Raw genomic sequence first — 27,514 nt, forward strand, 5'->3', positions numbered from 1 at the left:
ATTATTTGAGAAATTGCTCTTTGCTAAGCAGCTATTATTGTTTATTTTTGGACCTTTAAAAATATCAAACAGCAATCCCAAAACATACTCATGAAGGGAAATGGATGGACTGGCCAGCAGTTCCGAAAGCATGTGGTTTGCTGTACACATCAATATAATACAGCGAAAGCCCCATCAGCTTGTCCAAAACAGACTTCAACTCATAAATGTGAGATTACTGTATCCCTGTTACTGTAAAAACATCAAGAATACTTTCCACACCGCAAATCTTCAGTTGTGTTTTTATGAAATCTTATGAAATGTCTAAACATCCACCTCTTACTCACAGTGCTTGCTACCTGCATTAAGAGCACTTAAATGTGACAGGGCAAAATTGTCAACACTTAATGACATTGCAGTAATAACAATACCCAAGATAAACAGGCAACAACATACCAATTTCAGTAGAAGTATATCAAACCAAACCACATATTGCATAATGTGTATTCAAGACAAGCGCTCATTCATTTTCAATAGTAAAATAATGACACGGTTCAGAAAGAAAATAGAATGTCCACCATAATTGTTTTTAGTGCTAATATTGTTGGCAACATATCATTTTTTTAAACAATTAAACCAATACAAGATTATACTGTACTGAACTGAACTCATCAACAGGGATAAAGCAAACAGCGGGTGGCACCGTAACAGAGAGAAGGGAGGAAGCCAAGTACAGGTTCAGATCAAGGTCAATAAAGATACAAAGAGAGATATAAGCCGTCTTCCATTCTCCTGAGGACTTAGTTCAAGTGTGCTGTTCAAGTGTGCTGTCCAAGTGTGCTGTCATGCCTCATGTACTTGCTAAAGAAATAAATGGGACAAGCTGCACCCTTCCGGAAGTTGTGCATTTTAGAACATAGACCTCTAGTGTGGAGAATGCGACAAAGAAAATGTCCACAACATATTTCCCAATCCGTTCCTAGGAACCTCTCAGTGAGCACTTATTTTTAGCCCAGCACTTGCACACCTGATTTAACTCCTCAACCCTTGATTTGTTGACACAGGTGTGTTAATGCTGGGCTATAACAAAGGGGTAATGCTGGGGGTCCCACATGAATGGATTTGGAGCCTAATCTTATTAATAACCAATGGAGGGTGGGTTTGACAATCATGCTTTTCTTATGTGAAAATACATGATTACTATTATTAATTCAATGTCCAGATGAAATTGATTATCATGACAATGCCTGCGAGAACAATTGCATGAGGTTATTTTGCATTGCATGAGTATTGCAATATGAAATCAAAATGACACAAAATCAAACATGTAAATAAAATATACAGCACATGGTAAAAAACTACATTAACTAGTGGATTATTATTATTATTTTTTTTTACAATTAAACATTTCTGCCAAACTCCCAAATGTAACACAGAGTTGTTAAGAAAATAAAGGGGGATAGAGTGGTAGCCTACTTCAGAAAGGTGAGGCAATAACAATCCTGTCGGTTGAGATGACCAAGAACCCTGATGACCATGACGACCGGCATTGATGACCATGAACCATAAAGTCCAGACGGCAGGGTTAGTGGCACTGGAGGGCCCAGAACACATCAGGACACGTCACTCCTCACACATCACTCCTGTGTTGGAAACAGAACACATCAGGGCATGTCAAAAGTCACTCCTGTGTTGGAAACAGAACACAATATAATGGGAGATTGGGATTAGGAAACTGGAAACTTGTCATGGTTCCTACATAAAACGTTAACACTTTAGTTGAAGAAAAAAAGGTACTATCTAGAACCTAAAAGGGTTCTTCAGCTGTCCCCATAGCAGAACCCTTTGAAGAACCCTTTTTGGTTCCAGGTAGAATCCTTTTGGGTTCCATGTAAAAGCCTTTCCACAGTGGGTTCTACATGGAACCCAAAAGGGTTCTACTTGAAACCAAAAAAGGTTTTACCTGGAACTAAAAAGAGTTCTCCTATCAGGACAGCCGAAGAACCCTTTTACCCTTTTTTAAGAGTGTACCTAAAGAATCATGCTTATTTACTGCTACAAATTAATGTGGCATGTATGGAAATAAATATCCTTCAAATAAAGTATTCCCCCCCAAAAAACAATAAACTGCAGGAATTACAGCATAACATTTTTCTGCAATTAACGTTAATAGTCCTTGTTTTATAACCATAACCAAGGGGTATGTGGACACATGCTCATCGAACATCTAATTCTAAAATCATGGGCATTAATATGAAGATGGTCCCCCCTTCGCTGCAATAACAGCCTCCACTCTGCTGGGAAGGCTTTCCACTAGATGTTGGAACATTGCTGTGGGGACTTGCTTCCATTCAGTTACAATAGAATTAGTGAGGTCGGGCACTGATGTTGGGCGATTAGACCTGGCTCGCAGTCGGCTTTCCAATTCATCACAAAGGTGTTTGGTGGTGTTGAGGTCATGGCTCTGTGCAGGCCAGTCAAGTTGTTCCACACCGATTTCGACAATTTCTGTATGGACCTCACCTCACTGCACGGGGGCATTTCATGCTAAAACAGGAAAGGGCCTTCCCAAAACTGTTGCCACAAAGTTGGAAGCACAGAATCACCTAGAATGTCATTGTATGCTGTAGCGTTAAAATGTCCCTTCACTGGAACTAAGGGGCCTAGCCATAACCATGAAAAACAGCCCCAGACCATTATTCCTCCTCCACAAAACTTTACATTTAGCACTATGCATTGGGACAGGTAGCGCCAAACCCAGGTAGCGCCAAACCCAGATTCGTCTGTCGGACTGCCAGATGATGAAGAGTGATTCATCACACCAGAGAACACGTTTCCACTTCTCCAGAGTCCAATGGCGGCGAGCTTTACACCACGTGTGCCGACACTTGTCATTGCGTATTGTGATCTTAGGCTTGTGTGCGGCTGCTCGGCTGCTCGGCCATGGAAACCCATTTCATGAAGCTCCCGACGAAGAGTTCTTGTGCTGACGTTGCTTCCAGAGGCAGTTTGAAACTCTGTAGTGAGTGTTGCAACCAAGGACAGAGGATTTTTACCTGCTTCAGCATTCGGCAGTCCCATTCTGTGAGCTTGTGTGGCCTACCACTTCGCGGCTGAGCCATTGTTGCTCCTAGAGGTTTCCACTTCACTCCACAAACAGCACTTACAGTTGACTGGGCCAGCTCTAGCGGGGCAGAAATGTGATGAACCGACTTGTTGGAACGGTGGCATCCTATGACGGTGCCACGTTAAAAATCACTGAGCTTTTCAGTACGGGCCATTCTACTGCCAATGTTTGTCTATGGAGATTGCATGGCTGTGTGCTCGATTTTATACACCTGTCAGCAATGGGTGTGGCTGAAATAGCCGAATCCCCTAATATGAAGGGGTGTCCACACACCTTTGGCCATGTAGTGTTCTTGGTATAAAACTTTTTAGTTGGGTAGGGGAAGTCCCAATCTAATTGTCTGCTGTGCTTGCGTCCCTGCTGGTACTGTATGTGCCCATGATTTGTTTATGTAATGGCTGAGTGCCAGAGATGCTGGTCCACTTCTCACTTTTTCCCTTCTGCGTGACTGTGTCCTATAAAAAGGTTGACGCCGTTGCAGCCCTGCGTTGCCACAGCCAAGAGCCTTGATTTCCAGCAGCAGCTGGCCTACCCCTGTATCAGCACAACAAGTGCCTTGCATCGCACTGACCTTTCCCTCCCTCCCCCGGCCCCCTAGCTATGCTGGCCTGGCCACGCCTCTTCCCCTTCCCCAGCAAACACCAACCAATGCCACTCTGGGCCAGCCGAGGTCTCCTATCCCTGATATCATCCTCGATAGCTTTAATATGACACATCATTCTGTTACTGGAAGCAACTAGTATACTTTGAGATGTGGGTAAACAGTGTTTCTTAACTCCGTCCCTTGAACATCCCACTCCCAAGGTTGCACATGTTCCAGCCAAGTTCAAGCACACCTGATTCAACATATAAAGGGCCTGGTGTTGAGTTCAGCGGTTGAATCAGGCATGCTTGAGCAGAACTAGCATACAAATGTGCAACCTAGGACTGGAGTTGAGAAACACTGCAAGAGAGGCATGTCTGCAGGTGGAATGGGCTCGCCTTAGCCGAATAGAACTGTATCCTTCATCCCAAACAGCATGTCTAAAAATAGCAGGTGGTTAATGTCACTTGTTTTAAACAGAGCTGTTTTGATACCAGGTCTGGAAAGAGGTTAAAGTTCAAAAGGTTGTGCATGCTAGAGTTGCGTTACTCAGGAGTGGGTTACCACCTATTCCTTCCCTTTACTGGAATAAATAACTGTTGCAGAATGCCAACAGGCTCATAAACAGGTCACCTGCAACACCTTCTATCCCTGTCTACACACATTAATAGCTGCAGTAATGATATGTTAATTAACTGGTTCAAGGGCTCCCACCTGGGAAAATACTGTACCTCTTGCACTGTAAAGGACGTGTTTACACTGGAACTGGTTTGTACAAGACGTCTCGGCCTAGACACATATTTTTGTAGTTAAGGCGATAGAGTATTTTTGGAGTTAAGAAGATGGAGTATTTTTGTAGTTAAGATGTTCTTCTATTCTATGATCCCGACTTATACATTTGAAACAGCATTATTATGTTTTTGTGACTGGTATGTCACCCATCAATCCTCCCTTAAAATAGCCTAAGACTTGACACCAAAAATCACCTGGAACAATATCCATAGATGTTTTACTCCATTATAGTGTAGGGAAAGATACATTGGTGTGCAAGTGATTAAGATTGTGAATCATACTGTCATAATTAGGATGTAAATTACGCTGATTAGTGAGAAGAAAGAAATATAACAAGGGATGCCTGTCTTAATGCAGCCATACTATATGATAGAGTACTCAAACAATTCACTTACGTATCATGTGACAGGTCCTGCCGTTTACCTGTGCTCCACCACAAAGCTCATGGTGGTCCCATCGAAAGAGGGCGGGGCGATGATGCGTGGTCCCTGCTGGGAGGTGATGCTGATCACTGGCTGCTTCCCGTTGGAGAAGCCCTGGACCCCCGGCCTGCCCTGCTGCTGGACTTGGCCCATACTGGAGCCTCCAGCCAAGGGAGACTTCCCAGACCCTGTGGCCATGTAGTAAGGACTCTCCATGTCCATGTAGTCTGGCTGGGAGGAACCGCCTTTGTCTCCGGAGTCTTCCTGCTCCAACGGCATGGAGAGCTGCGACTGCATTCTAGTGGGGATCAGGGTAGGCGTGCTGGGCATGGCGGGCATGAAGCCTGGGTAGATCATGTAGGTGGGGCCATAGGAGCCGGGACTCAGGGCTAAAGGCGAGATGGGCATGGGCATGGGCATGGGCGGCATTTGGGGCATGGACATGGACATGGGAGACATGGGCTGCTGGGACATGGGCACGTCCACATACTGGCCCGTCTCGGGGTCGAAGAGGCGGCGGGTGGCCTGCTGGACGGGGGTGTCCACCAGGTAGTAGTTCCCTGTGCTGGGGTCAAAGAGCATCTTTCTCTGGGTGCGCTGGTAGTGGTCAATCTGGGGGATGGCTTGTGGGGACATGGTTGGGGAAAAGCAGTACATCTGTGGTTGGGCGGACGCCATGCTCTGAGCCATGGGCATGTGGTAGATGGTGGCAGTTGGCGTGTCCTGGGCTCTCGTCTCCATGACGATGGTGGAGCGTTTCTGTGGGGAAAGTCGTGTCTCTTCCTGCCTCCTGGCGCCGCAATAACCGGGTGGGCTGGCCATCTGGGACTTGGCGCCAGTGGCGGAGAAGTTGTAAACTGCTGTCTTCTCGCATCCACCGCCAGCGGACGCAGCGGCTTGCTTGGCGCTGGTGGCATGAGACTTGACGGGCATGGTGAGGTAGTTTTCGTGCTCGGCTGAGGCTCTGCTGAACTGGAAGGGCATGTCTGCCGTCATACTGTTGGCTGTCTCCCTCTGTCTCTCCCTCTGTCTCTCTCTCTGTCTCTCCTCTGCCTTTCTGAGCTGCTGGGAGATTTTCACTGACACCGGAAGTTTAGGAGACACTTGGCTGAAGCCTTTGCAGTAAGGTGATTGTGATACAGCATGTGGCTGTGATGATGCCTTGTTATTGTTATTTGTGGGGGGGGTTCCTGAAGCCATGGAGCTGACATTAAACACATTATTGGTACCCATTGGTGTTCCACCTAGCTGAGCCAGGGATTTGGGCACATCCCGGCTGATGGGAATGTGAAAAGTCTTCGGGGGCTCTTTCTCCTCTCGTTTGGGTGGTGTCGTTTCGCAGACGGGCAAGGCGGTCGTAGCAGGCAGGGATTTGCCAGAGTTAGGGTATGAGTCCCTCCGGATGAACTTGTCCATGTTAAATGTTGGCACGGCCATGGCATTGGCCACATTCACTCCCTCCTCCTCTGGCCCATGCTCCTCTCTGGATATGAGAGAGAGCACATGACTGTCTGATAATATGGAGTGTGGCTCTGATTTCCTCTTCCACTCATTTCTATCAAAAACATACAACTGCTCCATGGTTTTGACTGCAGCCTGTAATTTCTGGAAGGCACCCAGGTTGGACATTTTACACTCAGGTTTGGTCTTGTCACCGATGTCAGGTGTTTTATCCTGTCTTCTAGAAGCTGTTCTGGTTTCAATTACAAGTCCAATGGGGCCTTCAGACGAATCACCTTTCTGTTGTTTTGCATTGCCTAATGGCTCTCTCCATGTCGGTTGGTGGATGCCGCTTTTGGTGCCCTCTTGCTGGGGTGATGACCTGTCAACTTCAAATGAATCCTCGTTGAGCCTCGGTTTAGAATACCCAATTAAATTTCCAGATAGCTTCCCATTCCCATTTGTATTGGTATTCACAGACTGACACTTTATTACTATGGGGGAAAGCGACGCAGGGTTTCGATAAGACCCCTGTTTGAAAAGCTTTTGATCTGAGTTCAGGTCGCCGGCGGTGGCGTTATTATCCAACGACACAAAGTGATAAGAACTTTTAACCAATTTACGCACGTCTCGAACTTGGTGTATAGGTGTTTGCAACTTTCCCCTGTGGTCTCGTATGTCTCTGACCGTGAAGTGTGGTACTTTTTCGGAGGACTCACCCTTCAACGCTGCGGCGAGCGCTTGACATCTGGACTCGTCGCCTGCCTTTATCAGGTTGACTGAGTTGCAGCCTATATTGGAAGGCACCAGCTTTGCAACGTTGAACGGGTCGCTTTTGTTTTCTTTTACACTCCGTAAACTGATTTTAATTTCCGGTGATTTGGATGTTACCACACTCCTCGGACCAGCGACGTATTGGGTGTTTTTTGCGCGTAATTTCATACCTCCTTCCTCTCCTTGATCCGCGGCCGCGCGGGTCGAATAATTCATAGTCGGCAGCTGTTTTGAAACTTCTCTCTCATTGGACAGTTGTTGGATACTTGGCACAAACAAATGTAACATTTTGGTTAGCTCACTGTTGCCTGAATCGGTGTACAAGTCCGTTTCCCCCTGGTTGCCGTTGGACGAAGACGGTTTCCCCTCCGGAGTTTTATCGTTTATATGTTCCTTTTGAAACTCTAGCTCACCGTCCCTCCAGGATCTGAATGCGCTATTTTGGCTGCGTAGCAGTGTGTTGTTGGCCACTTCGAATGCTCCTTTTTTAGTATCGAATCCTACTTCATTTGTCGACGCTAAATTCGTTTCTGGTGCAAGAGTTAAAATGTCTTGTCTACGACATTCGTCCTTGGCATCGCACGAGCTAGTGTCCACTAAGTCCCCTAGTTCATCGACACAAACAATAGTTAAGTCTGAACTCGCCTCTGAGTATTTCGGGCTTTGCCTTTGGAAATCCTTGGACTCTTTCGGTGTAGCCCTCTCCCTTTCCATGTGCGCAATTTCAGGCTCTTGTTGGAGAAGGCAGTGAGATGGAGCGTGATAGGACTCGCGTATCTCCCCCCTCTCCATTTTGCGCTCCTGCTCAAACTGCATTTTCTTAGAAATTACATTTTTAAGAAGGCTCGAGGCGAATATTGCTTTCTTGTGTGTGCCTTCCATGGTTTCCCCTGCATTACAGGGTTGCTTGCTGGCCTCATTCCTCTGGCCGCTTGGCAAGGTGCTGGTAACTTCATCTGTGGAACGTGATCCTGTTGCGTTTTGTGCAAATTTCGAGCGCCTTTCGCTCCCAGGCAGCCCTGATTTGACATTACAACGAATATTTAATGTTTCTGTGAGCGTGATAACTCCACCGTGTCCCGTCCCAAATTTTCCCATAAGCTCAAGTTTCTTTGCTGCAGAAGATGCGTTATAGGGACCAGAAAGAGCACTATTCAATGCAAAGAGCTTGTTCGGGGGCGGTTTAGTACTAGCCAATGCCAAACCCTTATATCCTTTATTGTCTTTATTCTTAACAATTTCAGAGGATGACGTAGAACTTTTATTAGACCCTGTATTTGGTTCGCGTCCCTGAGACATGTTCATGTTGCCATATTTAAGGTCAACAAAAGTTGACCACCTGTTCAACCCCAGCTCGGAGGCGGAGGACTCGCTGGAGGTACTGAAATTGATGGCATCAAAATATGGGTATGCTAAACTCTTGAACGCTCTGGCAGTCAAGTTGCGCACTTCCTTATCCGCATCGTCAAGTTCACTGACGGCGCTGGAAGCACCGCTGGAATAGTCGTTAACATCTTTCCCTTTTAATTTCTTGCCAAAGTGCAAGCGTCCGGGGGCGGCTATGAAACACTTAGCACTATCACAGACATTCTCCGTATTTGCATCACCAGCTCCTCTAAAAACATAGCGACTCATGTCTCCAGCGTGCTTGGCATGATAAATAATATTTTCATTTTCTTGGACGTTGCTAGGCTCATTTATAGCTCGAGAAGTCGTTTTGATTGACAGATGGATCTGTCCTATAACATTATTTTGGTTCTTTGACAGACTTTCATCTGAGATGGCGCACTTGTCCCTGTCCCCGAGATCACTTTCCAGCTTAGTGCTGACTGCCGGTCCGCTATTAGCCTGACCCTGATTGCTTTTCACCCTCTTCTCTCTTCCTGCCATCGTTCCATCGCCGTCAAAAGCAGCATATTCTACAAAAGAGTAGATCTGGTTATCATCCCACCCCTGTCCGATATCATTATCGACATCGTGATCTGAAAGCTCGGAGAGCTGGATCTCGTGCGTGGTTATGTAATGAGGCTCATCCTCCACGGTACTGCAAGGCACGCAATCTTCACAATCACCGGTCAGCACCAAGCTCACATCATCATCCGATTCACTTTGCCCGCTTAACATGTCAGTGTATTGTAAATCTTCATTGTCAATTGGCATATTTTCTACATCCTCAAATGAGTCCTTTCCCGGTGTCCACTCCGCGGTGACCTCCCTATTACCAACGTATCTAGGGGATTCGGGAGAGTCCATCATGTTTTCATTCATGTTAGAAACCTCAGAGAAGCAGACAGTTCCAAGAAACCCGGATAGATAGCCCTTGGCACACTCCTTTGTGTTAATATCCTCCTTTAATTTGTCGCCGTTGATATGATCAGTCACCTTACTCATCAGGTCTCCGTCTCCAGAAGTTTTATCTTCTGCTCTCGAGCCACCGTTGCCCTCGTCAATCGCCATTTGGCTCCCCTCACCGGTGACAGTGTTCGTGTCGTCTGTATCTATGTCAAGTAAATCATTAAATTCAACGTACTTCGATTCGTCTTGCGTCCCAGTGGTATCCTTACTATCTGGCATGCGCTTTTTTAACACGACGGTGGACTTTGGGTAAGTTCGATTTTTGTCGGACGCGTCCATTGTTTCCATTGCATTATGCACGCCTTTTATGCTGTCTATTTTACATTTGGCATAGGATAGAAAAGAAACAATAGAGGTAGAGGTCCCCAGGATTCCCTACTTCACTCCCTGATGTCCAGAGAATCAACCACAGGATCCTAGTGGAGTTATTGCTGTGCGCGGCGCCTCTGGCCAACAGTGGCACTCCGGACTGTCACTTCGGATGCCATTGGACACGCCGACACTACAGACATTCCATACTGGAAGCATAAAGCATCTAAAATGATTAGCTATTTCTGAACCGGTGCGCGCTTCCACAGGCGTGAACAAAATTAACGCATTAAGCTATAGGCCTACTGTATAATGGATATTTTAAGTTGCTCCAACTCAAAGCCTGAACTTGGGAGATGAACAGAATAGGCATTGTGTGATGGGACGGACCCGTTGCAGCTGGTCTTAACAATACACAAATATAGAAATGGTGACGAAATGTTAAAACGGCTTTTTTTAACTTCGGTTATGTGCAGCGTGTTTTGTTTCACACCGGAGACAAGGCTGTCTCACAGACATACCACCCAAGTGCAAACAACCCACTGGGCACAGACGTCAATTCAACGTCTATTCCACCTTGGTTCAACGTAATTGAAATGACGTGGAAACAACGTTGATTCAACCAGTGTGTGCCCAGTGGGAATGATTGGAAGGGATTTAGAACTTAATGTAAATGCTTGTAAACGCCTAAGTGTATTATCACACTTTTATGCAGGGCATTTTAAGCCACATGATAATTATTTTAAGACTAAAAGTGAGATGCGTGTCACTGGGTGGGAATAGGATAGTCACGTTGTAAGCGTTGCTTGTAGGCATATGCCAATAGGACAGTAATGTTTTGCTGACACGCACAGGCAATGGTGAATATGCACGGTTGCATCTCAATGAATCTACTCAATTGTTCTATTCTCAATGAATAGTTATTTGTGTTGAAAAATAATTACATTGCTTAGGCTAATGACAGTCAATACAGACCATTTATTAAATCATGAAATTAACACTCAATATCGTATTTTCCATAAAAGCACAATTCTAACTGATTTTGTACACAAATAAACAAATGTCTCTTGACATGTAATATGTATCAAATTAAGGCTAGATTTTAAGATAGTGATTTTCAGTATAACAAAAATGTTTTGCTGGTTTCTGCTCAAAAGTGACCGTTTCAGAACCATTTCTGCGCCGGACAGCTCCTTAGGACCGCCTCCGTAAATTCAATTCGCACACAAATGAGCTCGTACACTATTGGTTTAGGCTGCTAAGCATACAGTCACCTGCAAACATATTGGCACCCTTCATAAAGATGAGATGAGCAAAAAAGACTGTATAAAATAAATAATTCAAATACTGAGCTATATTGTATGCAACAAAAAAAAAGGGAAATTATTTAATTTTATACTAGCACAATTGCTCAGAGAAATGTATTTTGTTTAACAAGTAATACAAATAAATACAAAAAAGATAGGTGTCAATATTATTGGCAGCTCTGTTTTCAATACTCTAGCAGCCTCCCCTTGTGAGGATAAAGACAGCCTTTTTCTAAAATGTTTTATGAGATTGGAGAACACATTGGGAGGCATCTTAGACCATTTCTCCAAACTCCACATCCTTGATATCCTTCGTCTGCGCTTATGGACTGACCTCTTCAATTCAAACCACAGGGTTTTCAATGGGGTTCAAGTCCAGAGACTGAGATGGCCATTGCAAAATGTTGATTTTGTGGTCAATTAACCATTTCTTTGTGGATCTGGATGCATGCTTGGAGTTATCGTCTTGCTGGAAGATCCACTTGTGGTCAAGTTTCAGCCTCCTGGCAGAGGCAACCAGGTTTTTGGCAAAAAAGTCCTGGTACTTGGTAAATTTCATGATGCCGTTGACCTTAACAAGGGCCCAAGGACCAGTGGAAGCAAAATAGACAAAGAGCTCTATTTCCATGTCATCTGACTATAGCACTGCCTGGAGTTTGCTAAACAGCATTGGCACTTGGATTGGAACTGGTGCTATGATCAGATGACATGAAAATACAGTTCGCTGGCCACGCACACCAGTGGTGGGTTTGGCGTCAAAAATGGAGGAAAATGCAGAAAAGTACCACATACCTACTGTAAATTATGGTGGTGGATCTGTATATTATTGTTTTTTTTACCCTATTTTCTCCCGAACTTCGTGGTATCCAATTGGTAGTTACAGTCTTGTCTCATCGCTACAACTCACGTATGGACTCGGGAGAGGCGAAGGTCGAGAGCCGTGCGTCCTCCAAAACACAACCCAACCAAGCCACACTGCTTCTTGTCGCAATGCCCACTTAACCCGGAAGCCAGCCGCACCACTGTGTCGGAGGAAACACCGTACACCTGGCGACCATGTCAGCGTGCACTGCGCCCGCCACACCACAGGAGTCACTAGTGCGTGATGGGACAAGGACATCCCTGCCGGCCAAGCCCCCCCCCCGGTCCCGGACGACGCTGGGTCAATTGTGCGCGAGCCCAATGGGGTCTCCCGGTTGCTGCCGGCTGCGACAGAGCCTGGACTTGAACCCAGAATCACTGCGATGCAGTGCCTTAGACCACTGCGCCACTCTGTAGGCCCATGGTGGATCTTTGATGTTATGGGACTATTTTGTTCTCATATAATTTATATTATTATAATCTTTTTTTGTAGTATCATACATAATTGCTGTCACATTTTATTGCAGGCAATGGGATTTAAAAACATTACTAGTACATTGTGTTATTACATTACCTGGAAACATAAAGAGAGCATTTGGGGAATGTTCTGGGGTGGTTGTTACTGATGTTGTGCACACATTTAATTGAACGTTAGGAGAACATTCCAAGGATATTTAAAATATTTTCTAAAAAAATTAACACATTTTGTTGTCAAAAACATTCTTTGAATGTTTGGGATGTTATCATCCTTATGTTAGATAAAACCCCAACTAGAACTTATTGCGAATGTTAGCTAACGTCCTGGGAATGTTCCTGGTTCGCTGGGCAGTTTGCAAGAGTTTTTTTCAGCAAGTGAAATAAAGATAGTAGCAACTGTATTGATGACAAAGACTTTACTGTTCGAATAATGACATATAGTGCATTCGGAAAGTATTCAGTCCCCTTGACTTTTCCACATTCCACAATGAAAAAGCAAAAACAGGTTTTTAGAAATTTTACCAAATTTATTAAACAGAAAAAACATAAATTACACATTTACACAATTATTCAGACACTTTACTCAGTACTTTATTGAAGCATCTTTGGCAGTAATTACAGCCCCGAGTCTTCTTGGGTACAAACTTGACACACCTGTATTTGGGAAGTTTCTCCCATTCTTCTCTGCAGATCTTCTCAAGCTTTGTCAGGTTTTTATTTATTTATTTTATTTATTTTATTTTACCGTTATTTTACCAGGTAAGTTGACTGAGAACACGTTCTCATTTGCAGCAACGACCTGGGGAGTAGTTACAGGGGAGAGGAGGGGGATGAATGAGCCAATTGTAAACTGATGGGGAGTGTCGCTGCACAGCTATTTTCAGGTTTCTCCAGAGATGTTCAATTGGATTCAAATCTGCGCTCTGTCTGGGCCACTCAAGGGCATTCAGAGAGTTGTCCCGAAGCCACTCCTGCATTGACTTGGCTGTGTGCTTAGGGTCGTTGTCCTGTTGGAAGGTGAATCTTCACGCTAGTCTGAGGTCTTGAGCGCTCTGGAGCAGGTTTTCATCAAGGATCTCTCTGTACTTTTCTTCGTTCATCTTTCTCTCGATCCTGACTAGTCTCCCAGTCCCTGCCGCTGAAAAACATCCCCACAGCATAATGCTGCCACTGTTCTTCACAATAGAGATGGTGCCAGGTTTCCTCCAGATGTGACGCTTGGCATTCAGGCCAAAGAGTTCAGGCTTGGTTTCATCAGACCAGAAAATCTTGTTTCTCATGGTCTGAGAGTCATTAGGTGCCTTTTGGCACTCCAAGCAGGATTTTATGTGGTTTTTACTGAGCAGTAGCTTCCGTCTGGCCAATCTACCATAAAGGCCTGATTGGTGGAGTACTCATAGCACAACAGAGGAACTCTGGAGCTCTGTCAAAGTGACCATCGGGTTCTTGGTTACATCCTGACCAAGGCCCTTCTCCCCCGATTGGTCAGTTTGGTTGGGCGGCCAGCTATAGGAAGAGTCTTGGTGCTTCCAAACTACTTCAATTTAAGAATGATGGAGGCCACTGTGTTCTTGGGGACCTTCAATGCTGCAGAATATTTTTGATACCCTTCCCCAGATCTGTGCCTCGACACAATCCTGTCTCGGAGCTCTATGGATAATTCCTTCGACCTCATGGCTTGGTTTTTGCTCTGACATGTACTGTTCACTATTGGGACCTTATATGAACAGGTGTGTGCCTTTCCAAATCATGTCAAATCAATTGAATTTACCACAGGTGGACTCCAATCAAGTTGTAGAAACATCTCAAGGATAATCAATGGATACACCTGAGCTCAATTTCGAGTCCCATAGCAAAGGGTCTGAATACTTATGTAAATAAGGTATTTCTGTTTTTTTTATTTTATAAATTTGCAAAAATGTCTAAAAACCTGTTTCACTTTGACATTATGGGGTATTGTGTGTAGACTGATGAGGATGTTTTATTTATTTAATCAATTTTAGAATAAGGCTGTAACGTAACAAAATGTTGAAAAAGTCATGGCTTCTGAAAACTTTCCGAAGGCACTGTACTTTGTTATTTATGTCTGACAGTCATACGCAAGTCACCATAAGTTGACATCAGCTGTTTATGACATAGGTTATGACAGTATTATGACAGCATTCTTAAGGATTAACTCAAGTGTTATCAATGATACTTCTATATCCCTAAAGATGCCATTTCTCTGGGTGATAGTGTGATTGGTAATGGTGATATCTACAACGTGATGGTCTATAACAGGGGCGGGCAAACTTTTTGGCTCGAGGTCCACATCGGGATTTTGAAATTCAACAGAGGGACGCATTTTTTGGGGGACCAATTGTTTGTTAAAATCAACTTGTGGCGGCCTCCCGAGGGGTGCAGTGGTCTAAAGCACTGCATCGCAGTGCTTGATGCGTCACTACAGACCCGGGTTCGATCCCAGGCTGTGTCACAGCTGGCCGTGACTGGGAGACCCATGAGGCGGCACACAATTGGCCCAGTGTTGTTCGGGTTTCCTTGTCCCGTTGGGCTCTAGCGACTCCTATGGCAGGCCAGGCGCATGCACGCTGACACGGTCGCCAGGTGTACGGTGTTTCCTCCGACACATTAAGTGCGGCTGGCTTCCGGGTTAAGCAAACAGTGTGTCAAGAAGCAGTGCGGCTTGGCAGGGTCGTGTTTCGGAGGACGCACGGCTCTCGACCTTCGCCTCTCCCGAGTCCGTACGGGAGTCGCAGTGATGAGACAAGACTGTAACTTCCAATTGGATACCACGAAATTGGGGAGATAAAAGGGGTTACAAAAAAATATATATTCAATTTTTTCGTGGAACAGTTTAATTTCAATAATTACTTTTTCTGTAAAAAATGGCTAGCTGGAGCTTATCTGAGTGGTCGGCTGTGAATGCCCTCACCTGCTAGTACTTATTGCTGATTGTTAACATTCTGACTTGCTAAAGCCTGTCCGATAAGAACAAGACAGACTTGTCCATATCCAGAGTTGTATTGTCTCTTGGTCACCACCACACATTAGGACACACATACACATAGAAGAAGTGATCTTTGTGATACATAGGAGTGGACTTGTGTTTTTTTATGGATGAGGTCAATCCATAACGCAGACGAAGGACATCAAGGATCTTCTATGTGTGTGTGTCATCTGCCGACAACGATAGCAACTCTGAGATAGTTGGAGTGGCCACAGTTAAAATGTGCATTCGGGCATTCTGATTGGTGGAAACCAGGAGGCTGTGATAGACAGCTGAGAAGGGTAGAAATCCCCCTAACCGGACTGTTGGGAAAGACACATGCACAGGCATGTCCTTTTTTTAAATTTTCGTTCCTCAAAATCATTGTCACGTGGTTTATCATAAAAATCTGAAGTAAGATGATAAAATCTAAAAGTTCAAATTTAACTATGGTGAGAGCACCAGCCTCTGCCATATCGACACATTGATAGACTGTGATCCATTGGTGGCTAAAGAAATTAGAGCATATAACTCAGAGATAGCCTATAGGCCAATGCAGCAGTAGGCCAATAACTTCCATCATCAACTAAGTAAAATACATAGGCCTAAACCCGACAAAATAAAAACAGTATAAAATATCCTTATGAAAATTCTGGTCCTTTCAATAACATTCATCTCTCCACCCTGCCTGCTTGCCTCCCTCCCTTTCCATCTGTCTTGACTTGGCTATTGCTAGTATCAAATCATCACTGGGTCTGGCCAGAAGCTGACACTTGTGAATTTGCAACATTGTATCAACTAGCCTATTCCATGCCCTCAGAGTTTCCTGTGCCAGTAAGCTCGGGACAGACAGCTGTTTTTAAAAAAAAAGACTTTTCCACGGGATATATGGGATAATCAGATCATGATATTTTGCTCTATCACACTGAGGCTCTGTGATTATCGAGCCTGGGAGTGTTGGAATGATTTAACAAATACTGAGGAACTATCAATCGCAATGGGTGTTCAAAAACAGACTTCGTTGACTTGCGTGAGGTTAACAAAAAATGACTGAGAAGCTCAGCTGATGAGTGGTGTACGTGATGAATTAAGACAATCAGAAATCAGACATTGTCAAATGGGCACTTTTCTACATAGGCATGTATTCTGGAAAGAGACGCACCATCTCTTCGCCACACACGCCTCACAATCTTCTTGAAGCAACGTTTTAACTTATACTCAAGTCACACGATCTTCAAAAATGTTTGACACTTTTCACTGACAGCCGCAACTCAATCAGCTAAACCTATTGCCACGCGCACAACCCACGGGCTTCTCAAAGTATAGCATAGGCATAGCAGAGGTCTACATACTTTTGATTTGAAACAATCCCCAGCAATTTCTTTTAAATTAGCTAATGATCCTCTTTGCCTAAGTCATGCTCCCTGGTAAAATATTTAGAATTATTTCATTTAGACAGGAGTAATTATATAATTATGTCGAAAAAACTATTTACTTTAGAGCAATCCAGCATCCTAACAGTGCACTGTGCACCTGCCAACTTTCCTTTCCAATTCGCAAGAGGCTGAAACCAGATCTGTACATAATGAATAGATGCTCATGTCCCCGCCCTTAACAATGGGAGTATGTGGACACCTGCTCATCAAACATCTCATTCCAAAATCATGGGAATTAATATGGAGTTGGTCCCCCCTTTGCTGCTATAACAGCCTCCACTCTTCTGGGAAGGCTTTCCACTAGATGTTGTAACATGGCAGAGGGGACTTGCTTCCATTCAGCCACAAGAGAATTCGGGCACTAAGGTTGGGCACTGATGTTGGGCGATTAGGCCTGGCTCACAGTCAGGGTTCCAATTCATCCCAAAAGTGTTTGATGGGGTTGAGGTAAGGGCTCTATGCAGGCTAGTCAGGTTCTGCCACACTGATCTCAACAAAGGTCATTTCTGTAAGGACCTCGCTTTGTGCACAGGGGCATTGTCATGCTGAAACAGGAAAGGGCCTTCCCCAAACTGTTGCCACAAAGTTGGAAGCACAGAATCATCTAGAATGTGATTGTATGCTGTAGCATTAAGATTTCCCTTCACTATAACTAAGGGGCCCGAACCATGAAAAACAGCCCCAGACCATTATTCCTCCTCCACCAAACGTTACAGCTGGCACAATACATTCAGGCAGGTAGCGTTCTCCTCCTCCTGGCATCCGTCAAACCCAGATTCATCAGATGATGAAGCGTGATTGATCACACCAGAGAACACGTTTCCACTTCTCCAGAGGCCAATGGTGGCGAGCTTTACACCACTCCAGCCGACACTTGTCATTGCGCATGGTGATCTTAGGCTTGTGTGCAGCTGCTCGGCCATGGAAACCCATTTCATGAAGCTCCCAAGAACGGTTATTGTGCTGAAGTTGCTTTCAGAGGCAGCTTGTAACTCTGTAGCAAGTGTTGCAACCGAGGACAGACGATTTTTACCCTTTGCCCTTTACACGCTTTAGCACTCGCCGATCCCGTTCTGTGAGCTTGTGTGGCCTACCACTTCGTGGCTGAGCCATTGTTGCTCCTAGACGTTTCCACTTGACAATAACATCACTTATAGTTGACCGGGGCAGCTCTAGCAGGGCAGAAATCTGATGAATTGACTTGTTGGAAAGGTGGCATCCGATGATGGTGCCACGTTGAAAGTCACTGCGCTCTTTAGTAAGGCCATTCTACTGGCAATGTTTCTCTGTGGAGATTGCATGGCTGTGTGCTCGATTTTATACAACTGTCAGCAACGATTATGGCTGAAATAGCTGAATGCACTAATTTGAAGGGGTGTCCACATACTTTTGTATGTAGTTGAAGTCTGAAGTTTACATACACCTTGGCCAAATACATTTAAACTCAGTTTTTCACAATTCCTGACATTAATCTAAGTAAACATTCCCTGTCTTAGGTCAGTTAGGATCACCACTTTATTTTAAGAATGTGAAATGTCAGAATAATAGTAGAGAGAAAGATTTATTTCAGCTTTTAGTTCTTTCATCACATTCCCAGTGGGTCAGAAGTTTATATACACTCAATTAGTATTTGGTAGCATTGCCTTTAAATGTTTTAACTTGGGTCAAACTTTTCGGGTAGCCTTCCTCAAGCTTCCCACAATAAGTTAGGTGAATTTTGGCACATTCCTCCTGGCAGAGCTGGTGTAACTGAGTCAGGTTTGTAGGCCTCCTTGCTGGCACACGCTTTTTCAGTTCTGCCCACAAATTTTCTATAGGATTGAGGTCAGGGCTTTGTGATGGCCACTCCAATACCTTGACTTTGTTGTCCTTAAGCCATTTTGCCACAACTTTGGAAGTATGCCTGGGGTCATTGTCCATTTGGAAGACCCATTTGCGACCAAGCTTTAACTTCCTGACTGATGTCTTGAGATGTTGCTTCAATATATCCACATAATTTTCCTCCCTCATGATGCCATCTATTTTGTGAAGTGCACCAGTCCCTCCTGCAGCAAAGCACCCCCACAACATGATGCTGCCACACCCGTGCTTCACATTTGGGATGGTGTTCTTCGGCTTGCAAGCGTCCCCCTTTTTCCTCCAAACATAACGATGGTCATTATGGCCAAAAGGTTCTGTTTTTGTTTCATCAGACCAGAGGACATTTCTCCAAAAAGTATGATCTTTGTCCCCATGTTAAGTTGCAAACCATAGTCTGGCTTTTTTTGGTGGTTTTGAAGCAGTGGCCTTTCAGGTTATGTCGATATAGGACTAGTTTTACTGTGGATATGGATCACTTTTGTACCTGTTTACTTCAGCATCTTCACAAGGTCCCTTGCTGTTGTTCTGGGATTGATTTGCACTTTTTGCACCAAAGTACGTTCATGTCTAGGAGACAGAACGTGTCTCCTTCCTGAGCGGTATGACAGCTGCGTGGTCCCATGGTTTCTACTTGCGTACTATTGTTTGTACAGATGAACGTGGTACCTTCAGGCGTTTGGAAATTCTATGATGTCAAGCAAAGAGGCACTCAGTTTGAAGGTAGTCCTTGAAATACATCCACAAGTACACCTCCAATTGACTCAAATGATGTCAATTAGCCTATCAGAAGCATCTAAAGCCATGACATAATTTTCTGTAATTTTCCAAGCTGTTTAAAGGCACAGTCAACTTAGTGTATGTAAACTTCTGACCCACTGGAATTGTGATACAGTGCATTATAAGTGAAATAATCTGTCTGTAAACAATTGTTGGAAAAATGACTCGTGTCATGCACGAAGTAGATGTCCTAACCGACTTGCCAAAACTATAGTTTGTTAACAAGTCATTTGTGGTGTGGTTGAAAAACAAGTTTTAATGACTCCAACCTAAGTGTATGTAAACCTCCGACTTCAACTGTAGTATATATCACAGGAGAAAGCATCCGAGCGAGCGAAACAGCGCCCCTCTATATGTAGCCCATGTATCTGATGCTGTCTGGACAGAAATAGTATGAGATGCCATACTCTTTTGGTCCAGACACATCAGATACATGGTCTACACATACTGAGACAGAATGGCACAGTTTCGTTCGCTCAGATGCCTTACCTGAGATTGATGTGTCTTTCTGTCGGTGAGCCTCGGTCAAATAAATGATCAATATTTCAATATTTTATTTGGACTGACAAGTAGGAGCAGTGCACTATATGACTGTTGTTCCAAGATAGCAGGAAAACATAATGGTGTTGAGTTAGTGCTGCTGACTACAGAACAGTGTTCTCCAACTCCTATCCTGGAGAGCTACTGGATGTGCAGGCATTTGTTCCAGACCATCACTAACACACCTGGTTCAAATAATCAACTAATCATGATCTTCTATCGACACCATGATAGCTGGATCGGGTGTGTTACTGCAGGGCTGAACATCCAGGGGCTTTCCAGGATCAGAGTAGGAGCCCCTGCAGAGTCTGCCCGGTTACGCATGGGGGCATGGGAGATATTGTGTTCAGATGACTATCATAACTGAGAAATGATCCGAGTACGGTGTCCATGTTGCTGAAATAGAGGCTGTCCTACTATGGACACCGTATCTGAGAGCTAGGTAAAGATCTAAACCAAACATGTTCAGATGTAAGAGGTATATTTTCAAAACTCTTAAGTACAAACCTCTAAACTTATAATCGATCAATCAAATGTATTTATAAAGCCCTTTTAACATCAGCAAATGTAACAGATGCCACAAAGTGCTATACAGAAACCCAGCCTAAAACCCCAAACATAACTCTTGTAATACCCCCTATCTTATGTTCAGAACCGTTGATTGTGCATTTGTTGGGATTTCACACATCTTTCACCCATGAGTCATTCATGCAAAATCAATGTTTTCTGTGAAATATGAGCACATTTTGTTTAGTCACCAATACATCAGATAATGATAGGCTCATCATTTAGTCATTTCAACTGCCATTTAAAATACAATATATACATTTCTAAACTGTTCGTTTTGAATGCTGAATAGAAAGAACAGTAGATGGTAAATATAATTTTCCGTACAGTATTTGACTATAACTTCACATGTAATATGGCATGTTGTGAGGATGTTGAGAAATATGTCAGTTTCATTACAGTTTTTTTTATCGCTTTGGTGCAATCTTCACAAGTAGGTGGTACATTTTCACAACTCTTAGTACAAAACTCTAAACAGAATATTAAAAAAGGCAGTTGTTTCAAAACTCCAGTACAACTCACAAAATCATAGTCAATGTCACGTTCCTGACCTGTTGTCTGTTATTTTTGTATGTGTTTAGTTGGTCAGGGCGTGAGTTGGGGTGGGCATTCTATGTTTTGTGTTTCTATGTTTAGGTAATTGGAATTTAGCCTTATATGGTTCTCAATCAGGGACAGGTGTTTGACGTTTACTCTGATTGAGAACCATATAAAGGTAGGCTGTTCACACTGTTTGTTTGTGGGTGGTTGTCTTCCGTGTCTGTGTATGTTGCACCATACGGGACTGTTTCGTTGTCGTTCGTGTATGTAGTCTGTTCCCGTTCGTGAGTTCTTCGTGTATTTATGTAAGTTCCATGTTCAGGTCTGTCTACATCGTTTTGTTATTTTGTAGTTTGTTGAAGTGTTTTCGGTATTCGTCTTTACTTTAATAAACTTCGTTATGTCAAACTATCACGCTGCGCTTTGGTCCAATCCCTACTCCTTCTCTTCTTCTGAAGAGGAGGAGGACGACCGTTACAGTCAATTTATCCCCAAACTTAAATCAGTGTTTTATCGAGAAATAAATGTTTCACATGTTCATATAAAGTAATTTATTTTCACAATGTAATGCTCACATTACTTTAGATATGATTCTCTTCTCTTAAAATCCATTTTACTATACTTAATTGATGATCACTTAAACTTTTAGTAAACCTATACATTTTACATTTAGACTGGTTTGTCTACCACATATTTTGAGAACTACATAATGAAAATATACACTGAGGGCACAAAAAATTAGGAACACCTGCTCTTTCCATGACATAGACTGACCAGGTGAATCAAGGTAAAAAGCTATGATCCCTTATTGATGTCACTTGTTAAATCCACTTACATGAGTGTAGATGAAGGGGAGGAGGCAGGTTAAAGAAGGATTTTTAGGCCTTGAGACAATTGAGACATGGATTGTGTATGTGTGCCATTCATAGAGTGAATGGGCAAGACCAAATATTGAAGTGCCTTTGAACGGGGTATGGTTGTAGGTGCCAGGCGCACCGGTTTGAGTGTGTCAAGGGTTGTTTGGTTTTTCACGCTCAACAGTTTCCCTTGTGTATCAAGAATGGTCCACCACCCAAAGGGCATCCAGCCAACTTGACACAACTGTGGGAAGCATTGGAGTCAACATGGGCCAGCATCTCTGTGGAACGCTTTCGACACCTTGTAGAGTCCATGCCCCGACAAATTGAGGCTGTTCTGAGGGCAAAAGAGGGTGCAACTCAATATTAGGAAGGTGTTCCTAATGTTTTGTACACTCAATGTATGTCTGAAGTAGAAACATAAAAAGTATGATATACACTGAACAAAAATATAAACGCAACATGAAAAGTGTTGGTCCCATTTATCATGAACTGAAACAAAAGATCCCAGAAATGTTCCGTACACACAAAAAGCACATTTGTTTACATTCCTGTTAATGAGCATTTCTCCTTTGCCAAGATAATCCATCCACCTGACAGGTTTGGAATACCAAGAAGTTGATTAAACAGCATGATCATTACACAAGTGTTCCTTGTGCTGGGGACAATAAAGGACCACTCTAAAATGTGCAGTTTTGTTACACAATACAATGCCACAGATATCTCAAGTTTTGAAGGAGCATGCTATTGACATGCTGACTGCAGAAATGTCCACCAGAGCTGTTTCCAGATCATTTATGTTAATTTCTCTACCATAAGCCGCCTCCAATGTTGTTTTAGAGAATTTGGCAGTACGTCCAACTGGCCTCACAACCGCAGACCACGTGTAGCCACGCCAGCCCAGGACCACCACATCCAGCTTCTTCGCACAGCCATTGAAGAGGAGTGGGACAACATTCGAAAGGCCACAATCAACAGCCTGATCAACTCGAGGCGAAGGAGATATGTCGCATTGCATGAGGCAAATTGTGGTCACATCAGATACTGACTGGTTTTCTGATCCACTCCCCTGCCTTTTTTTTAAGGTGTCTGTGACCAACAGATGCATATCTGTATTCCCAGTCATGTGAAATCCATAGATTAGAGCCTAATGAATTTATTTTAATTGACTGATTTCCTTATATGAACTGTAACTCAGTAAAATCTTTGAAATTGTTGCATGTTGCTTTTATATTTATATTTTTGTTCAGTGTATACTTGAATGTACTACTATGATGATGATGACTATTATTTTACTTCACAGTACGTTAAAAAAAAGTCAGATATTGACAAGATCAGAGACGTACTGTATGTTACAAATCAAATTCACACTGCTTTAGTAAAATTGCATTGGCCAATGAAAGCAGACACTTTTATCCAAAGTGACAACTGTCCACACATTTTGGAATGTGACCCCAGTGGGAATCGAACCCACAACTATGGTGTTGCTAGTGCCATGCTCTTGTAAACTGAGCCACATACAGGACCACTACAATACATACTGTAAGTACTATACAATACTGTAAAATACAGTAGACGATTACAATATAGGTGGAAGATGTCTGGTTACCAGACCCATGAGCGTACCATCCTCCTTCAGGTCATGGATGAGGCATGTGATGACATCGTTCCTGACCTACAGTATGTCAGGCTTGATTTCGCCATGCCAAAATGGTTTTCCCCAGGTTCATGAACAATGACGATATTTACTGCGATTTCTATGAGCACCTAAAGTATGTCCAAAGACTCAAGACATACTTGATGCAAACTAGTGCCTGCTAATCGTTATGTTTCTTTCATTTCTTTCATTTGATTACTTTGTGAAAGATGTCTTCAATGATCACACCTTTTTTTATTTGATTTTATTTGACCTTTATTTATACAGGTTTTTCTCATTGACATCTCTTTTCCAAGAGAGACCTGGTCCAATAGCAGCAGGGGGAAACAACGTTTCAGACCAAACAACTTACATACACTAGCACAACATTAAACGGAACTATTAAAACACACATACAGTTCAACAATTACATATTACGTTAAACACACGAAAGTCTTGACTAAAAACAGCTGTCCTAAAGACAATTACACTCTTTTATGATATATACATCAATCAAGTGTTTAAACTCCACCAACAAAACTTGATCATACATGGAATAGAACTTATGGAAATTTGATGTTCAGTCAATTTGAATGGATAGTCCAAGTGTATTGCCTAACGTGAAAACACTGTAATTTACAGTAGCCTTCTGTAGCATACAACATAATGATTGAAATATATTGTTATATACAAGCCAGGTATTTCAGCAATGCAATGTACACTACTCTATAATTCAAAATAGAGTGACTCTTTCCACTTTGTCCTATTGAAGCCCACTGGCTGATGGAGAAGGGTGTAGTATTTACAGCCACATCCATATATGATTTGGTTTTACCTTCCAGCATCCACTACATATACAAAAGTATGTGGACACCCCTTCAAGTGGATTCGTCTATTTCATCCACACCCATTGCAGACAGGTGTTTAAAATCAAGCATACAGCCATGCAATCAGGTCAATGGCCTAACTGAAGAGCTCAGTGACTTTCAATGTGACACCGTCATAAGATGCCACCTTTCCAACAAGTCAGTTCGTCAAATATCTGCCCTGCTAGAGCTTCACCGGTCAACTGTAAGTGCTGTTATTGTGAAGTGGAAATGTCTAGGAGCAACAACGGCTGGACAGTGGTAGGGAACACAAGCTCACAGAACGGGGCCGCCAAGTGCTGAAGCTCGCTACAGAGTTAGAAAACTGCCTCTGGAAGCAACGTCAGCACAATAACTGTTCGTCAGGAACTTCATGAAATGGGTTTCCAAGGCCGAGCAGCCGCACACAAGCCTAAGATCACCATGCGCAACGCCAAGCGTCGGCTGGAGTGGTGTAAAGCTCGCCGCCATTGAACTCTGGAGCAGTGGAAACACGTTCTCTAGAGTGATGAATAACGTTTCACCATCTGGCAGTCCGACGGACAAATCTGGTTTTGCGGGATGCCAGGAGGACGCTAACTGCCCCAATAAATAGTGCCAACTGTAAAGTTGTTCGGGCTTGGCCCCTTAGTTCCAGTGAAGGGAAACATTAGCACTACAGTATACAATGACATTCCAGACGATTCTGTGCTTCCATCTTTGTGGCAAAAGTTGGGGATGGCCCTTTCCTGTTTCAGTATGACAATGCCCCCATGCACAAAGCTAGGTCCATACAGAAATGGTTTGTCGAGATCGTGTGGAAAAACATGACTAGCCTGCACAGAGCCCTGACCTCAACCCCATTGAACACCTTTGAATTGGAACGCCGACTGCGAGCCAGGCCTAATTGCCCAACATCAGTGCACAACGTCACTAATGCTCTTGTGGCTGAATGGATGCATGTCTCAGCAGCAATGTTCCAACATCTAGTGGAAAGGGGGGACCAACTCCATATTAATGCCCATGATTTTGGAATGAGATGTTCGACGAGCAGGTGTCCACATAATTCTGGTCATGTAGTTTATGTTGATGTCAGATTGATACATCTATGTGGTGAAAATATACATATGTACAGTGTTCAGCAGTTATCAAACTATGTATGTGTATTCGGAAAGTATTCAGACCTCTTGTATTTTTTCACATTTTCTTACGTTACAACCTTATTCTAAAATTAATTACATACATTTTTATCTTCATCAATCTACACACAATACCCCATAATGACAAAGCGAAAAAAAGTTTTGAGACATTTTAGCAAATGTATAAAAACAACAGAAATACCTTATTTACATAGGTATTCAAACCCTTTGCTTTGAGACTCGAAATTGAACTCAGGTGCATCCTGTTTCCTTTGATCAACCTTGAGATGTTTCTACAACTTGATTGGAGTCCATCTGTGGTAAATTCAATTGAATGGAAATGATTTGGAAAGGCACACACCTGTCTAGATAAGGTCCCACAGTTGACAGTGCATGTCAGGGCAAAAACCAAGCCATGAGGTCAAAGGAATTGTCCATAGAGCTCCAAGACAGGATTGTGTCGAGGCACAGATCTGGGTGAAGGGTACCAAAATATTTCTGCAGCATTGAAGGTCCCCAAGAGCACAGTGGCCTCCATCATTCTTAAATGGAAGAGGTTTGGAAGCACCAAGACTCTTCCTAGAGCTGGCCGCCCGGCCAAACTGAACAATCTAGGGAGAAGGGCCTTGGTCAAGGAGGTGACCAAGAACCCGATGGTCACTCTGACAGAGCTCCAGAAACCTGGCACCATCCTATGGTGAAACATGGTGGTGGCAGCATCATGCTGTGGGGATGTTTTTCAGCGACAGGGACTGGGAGACTAGTCAGGATCGAGGGAAAGATGAACGGAGCAAAGTACAGAGAGATCCTTGATGAAAACCTGCTCCAGAGCGGGGCGAATATTTACCTTCCAACAGGACAACGACCCTAAACACACAACTAGTGGTGCGGGGGCTGTGCTTTGGCAAAGTGGGTGGGGTTATATCCTTCCTGTTTGGCCCTGTCCGGGGGTATCATCGGATGGGGCCACAGTGTCTCCTGACCCCTCTTGTCTCAGCCTCCAGTATTTATGCTGCAGTAGTTTATGTGTCGCGGGGCTAGGGTCAGTTGGTTATATCTGGAGTACTTCTCCTGTCTTATCCGGTGTCCTGTGTGAATTTAAGTATGCTCTCTCTAATTCTCTCCTTCTCTCTTTCTTTCTTTCTTTCTCTCTCTCTCTCTCTCTCTCTCTCTCTCTCTCTCTCTCTCTCTCTCTCTCTCTCTCTCTCTCTCTCTCTCTCTCTCGGAGGACCTGAGCCCTAGGACCATGCGTCAGGACTACCGGGCATGATGACTCCTTGCTGTCCCCAGTCCACCTGGCCTTGCTGCTGTTCCAGTTTCAACTGTTCTGCCTGCGGCTATGGAACCATCCGGTGACCTGTCCACCGGACATGCTACCTGTCCCAGACCTGCTGTTTTCAACTCTCTAGAGACTGCAGGAGCGGTAGAGATACTCTTAATGATCAGCTATGAAAAGCCAACGGACATTTACTCCTGATTTATTATTTGACCATGCTGGTCATTTATGAACATTTGAACATCTTGGCCATGTTCTGTTATAATCTCCACCCGGCACAGCCAGAAGAGGACTGGCCACCCCTCATAGCCTGGTTCCTCTCTAGGTTTCTTCCTAGGTTTTGGCCTTTCATGGGAGTTTTTCCTAGCCACCGTGCTTCTACACCTGCATTGCTTGCTGTTTGGGGTTTTAGGCTGGGTTTCTGTACAGCACTTCGAGATATTAGCTGATGTACGAAGGGCTATATAAAATAAACTTGATTTGATTTGATCTAACAAAACGCAGGAGTGACTTGGGACAAGTCTCTGAATGTCCTCGAGTGGCCCAGCCAGAGCCAGACTTGAACCCGATTGAACATCTCTGGAGAGACCTGAAAATAGCTGTGCAGCAACACTCCCCATCAAACCTGA

At 43.8% G+C, this 27,514-nt stretch overlaps 1 protein-coding gene across 1 annotated transcript; it reads right to left on the reverse strand.

Moving 5' to 3' along the window:
• Positions 1 to 269: 269 nt before the first annotated feature.
• c36h4orf54 (chromosome 36 C4orf54 homolog) lies at positions 270 to 9,923 on the reverse strand. The gene is made up of 2 exons (XM_055900515.1): positions 4,877 to 9,923; positions 270 to 1,622 (listed from the first exon to the last, which is right to left on the reverse strand). Exon 1 carries the CDS (start codon positions 9,758 to 9,760, stop codon positions 4,901 to 4,903), a length of 4,860 nt encoding a protein of 1,619 aa, XP_055756490.1. The 5' UTR covers positions 9,761 to 9,923; the 3' UTR covers positions 270 to 1,622; positions 4,877 to 4,900.
• Between the last annotated feature and the right edge of the window lie 17,591 nt (positions 9,924 to 27,514).

This window comes from Salvelinus fontinalis, chromosome 36, assembly GCF_029448725.1.
Source record: "Salvelinus fontinalis isolate EN_2023a chromosome 36, ASM2944872v1, whole genome shotgun sequence".
Classification (NCBI taxonomy): Eukaryota; Metazoa; Chordata; class Actinopteri; order Salmoniformes; family Salmonidae; genus Salvelinus; species Salvelinus fontinalis.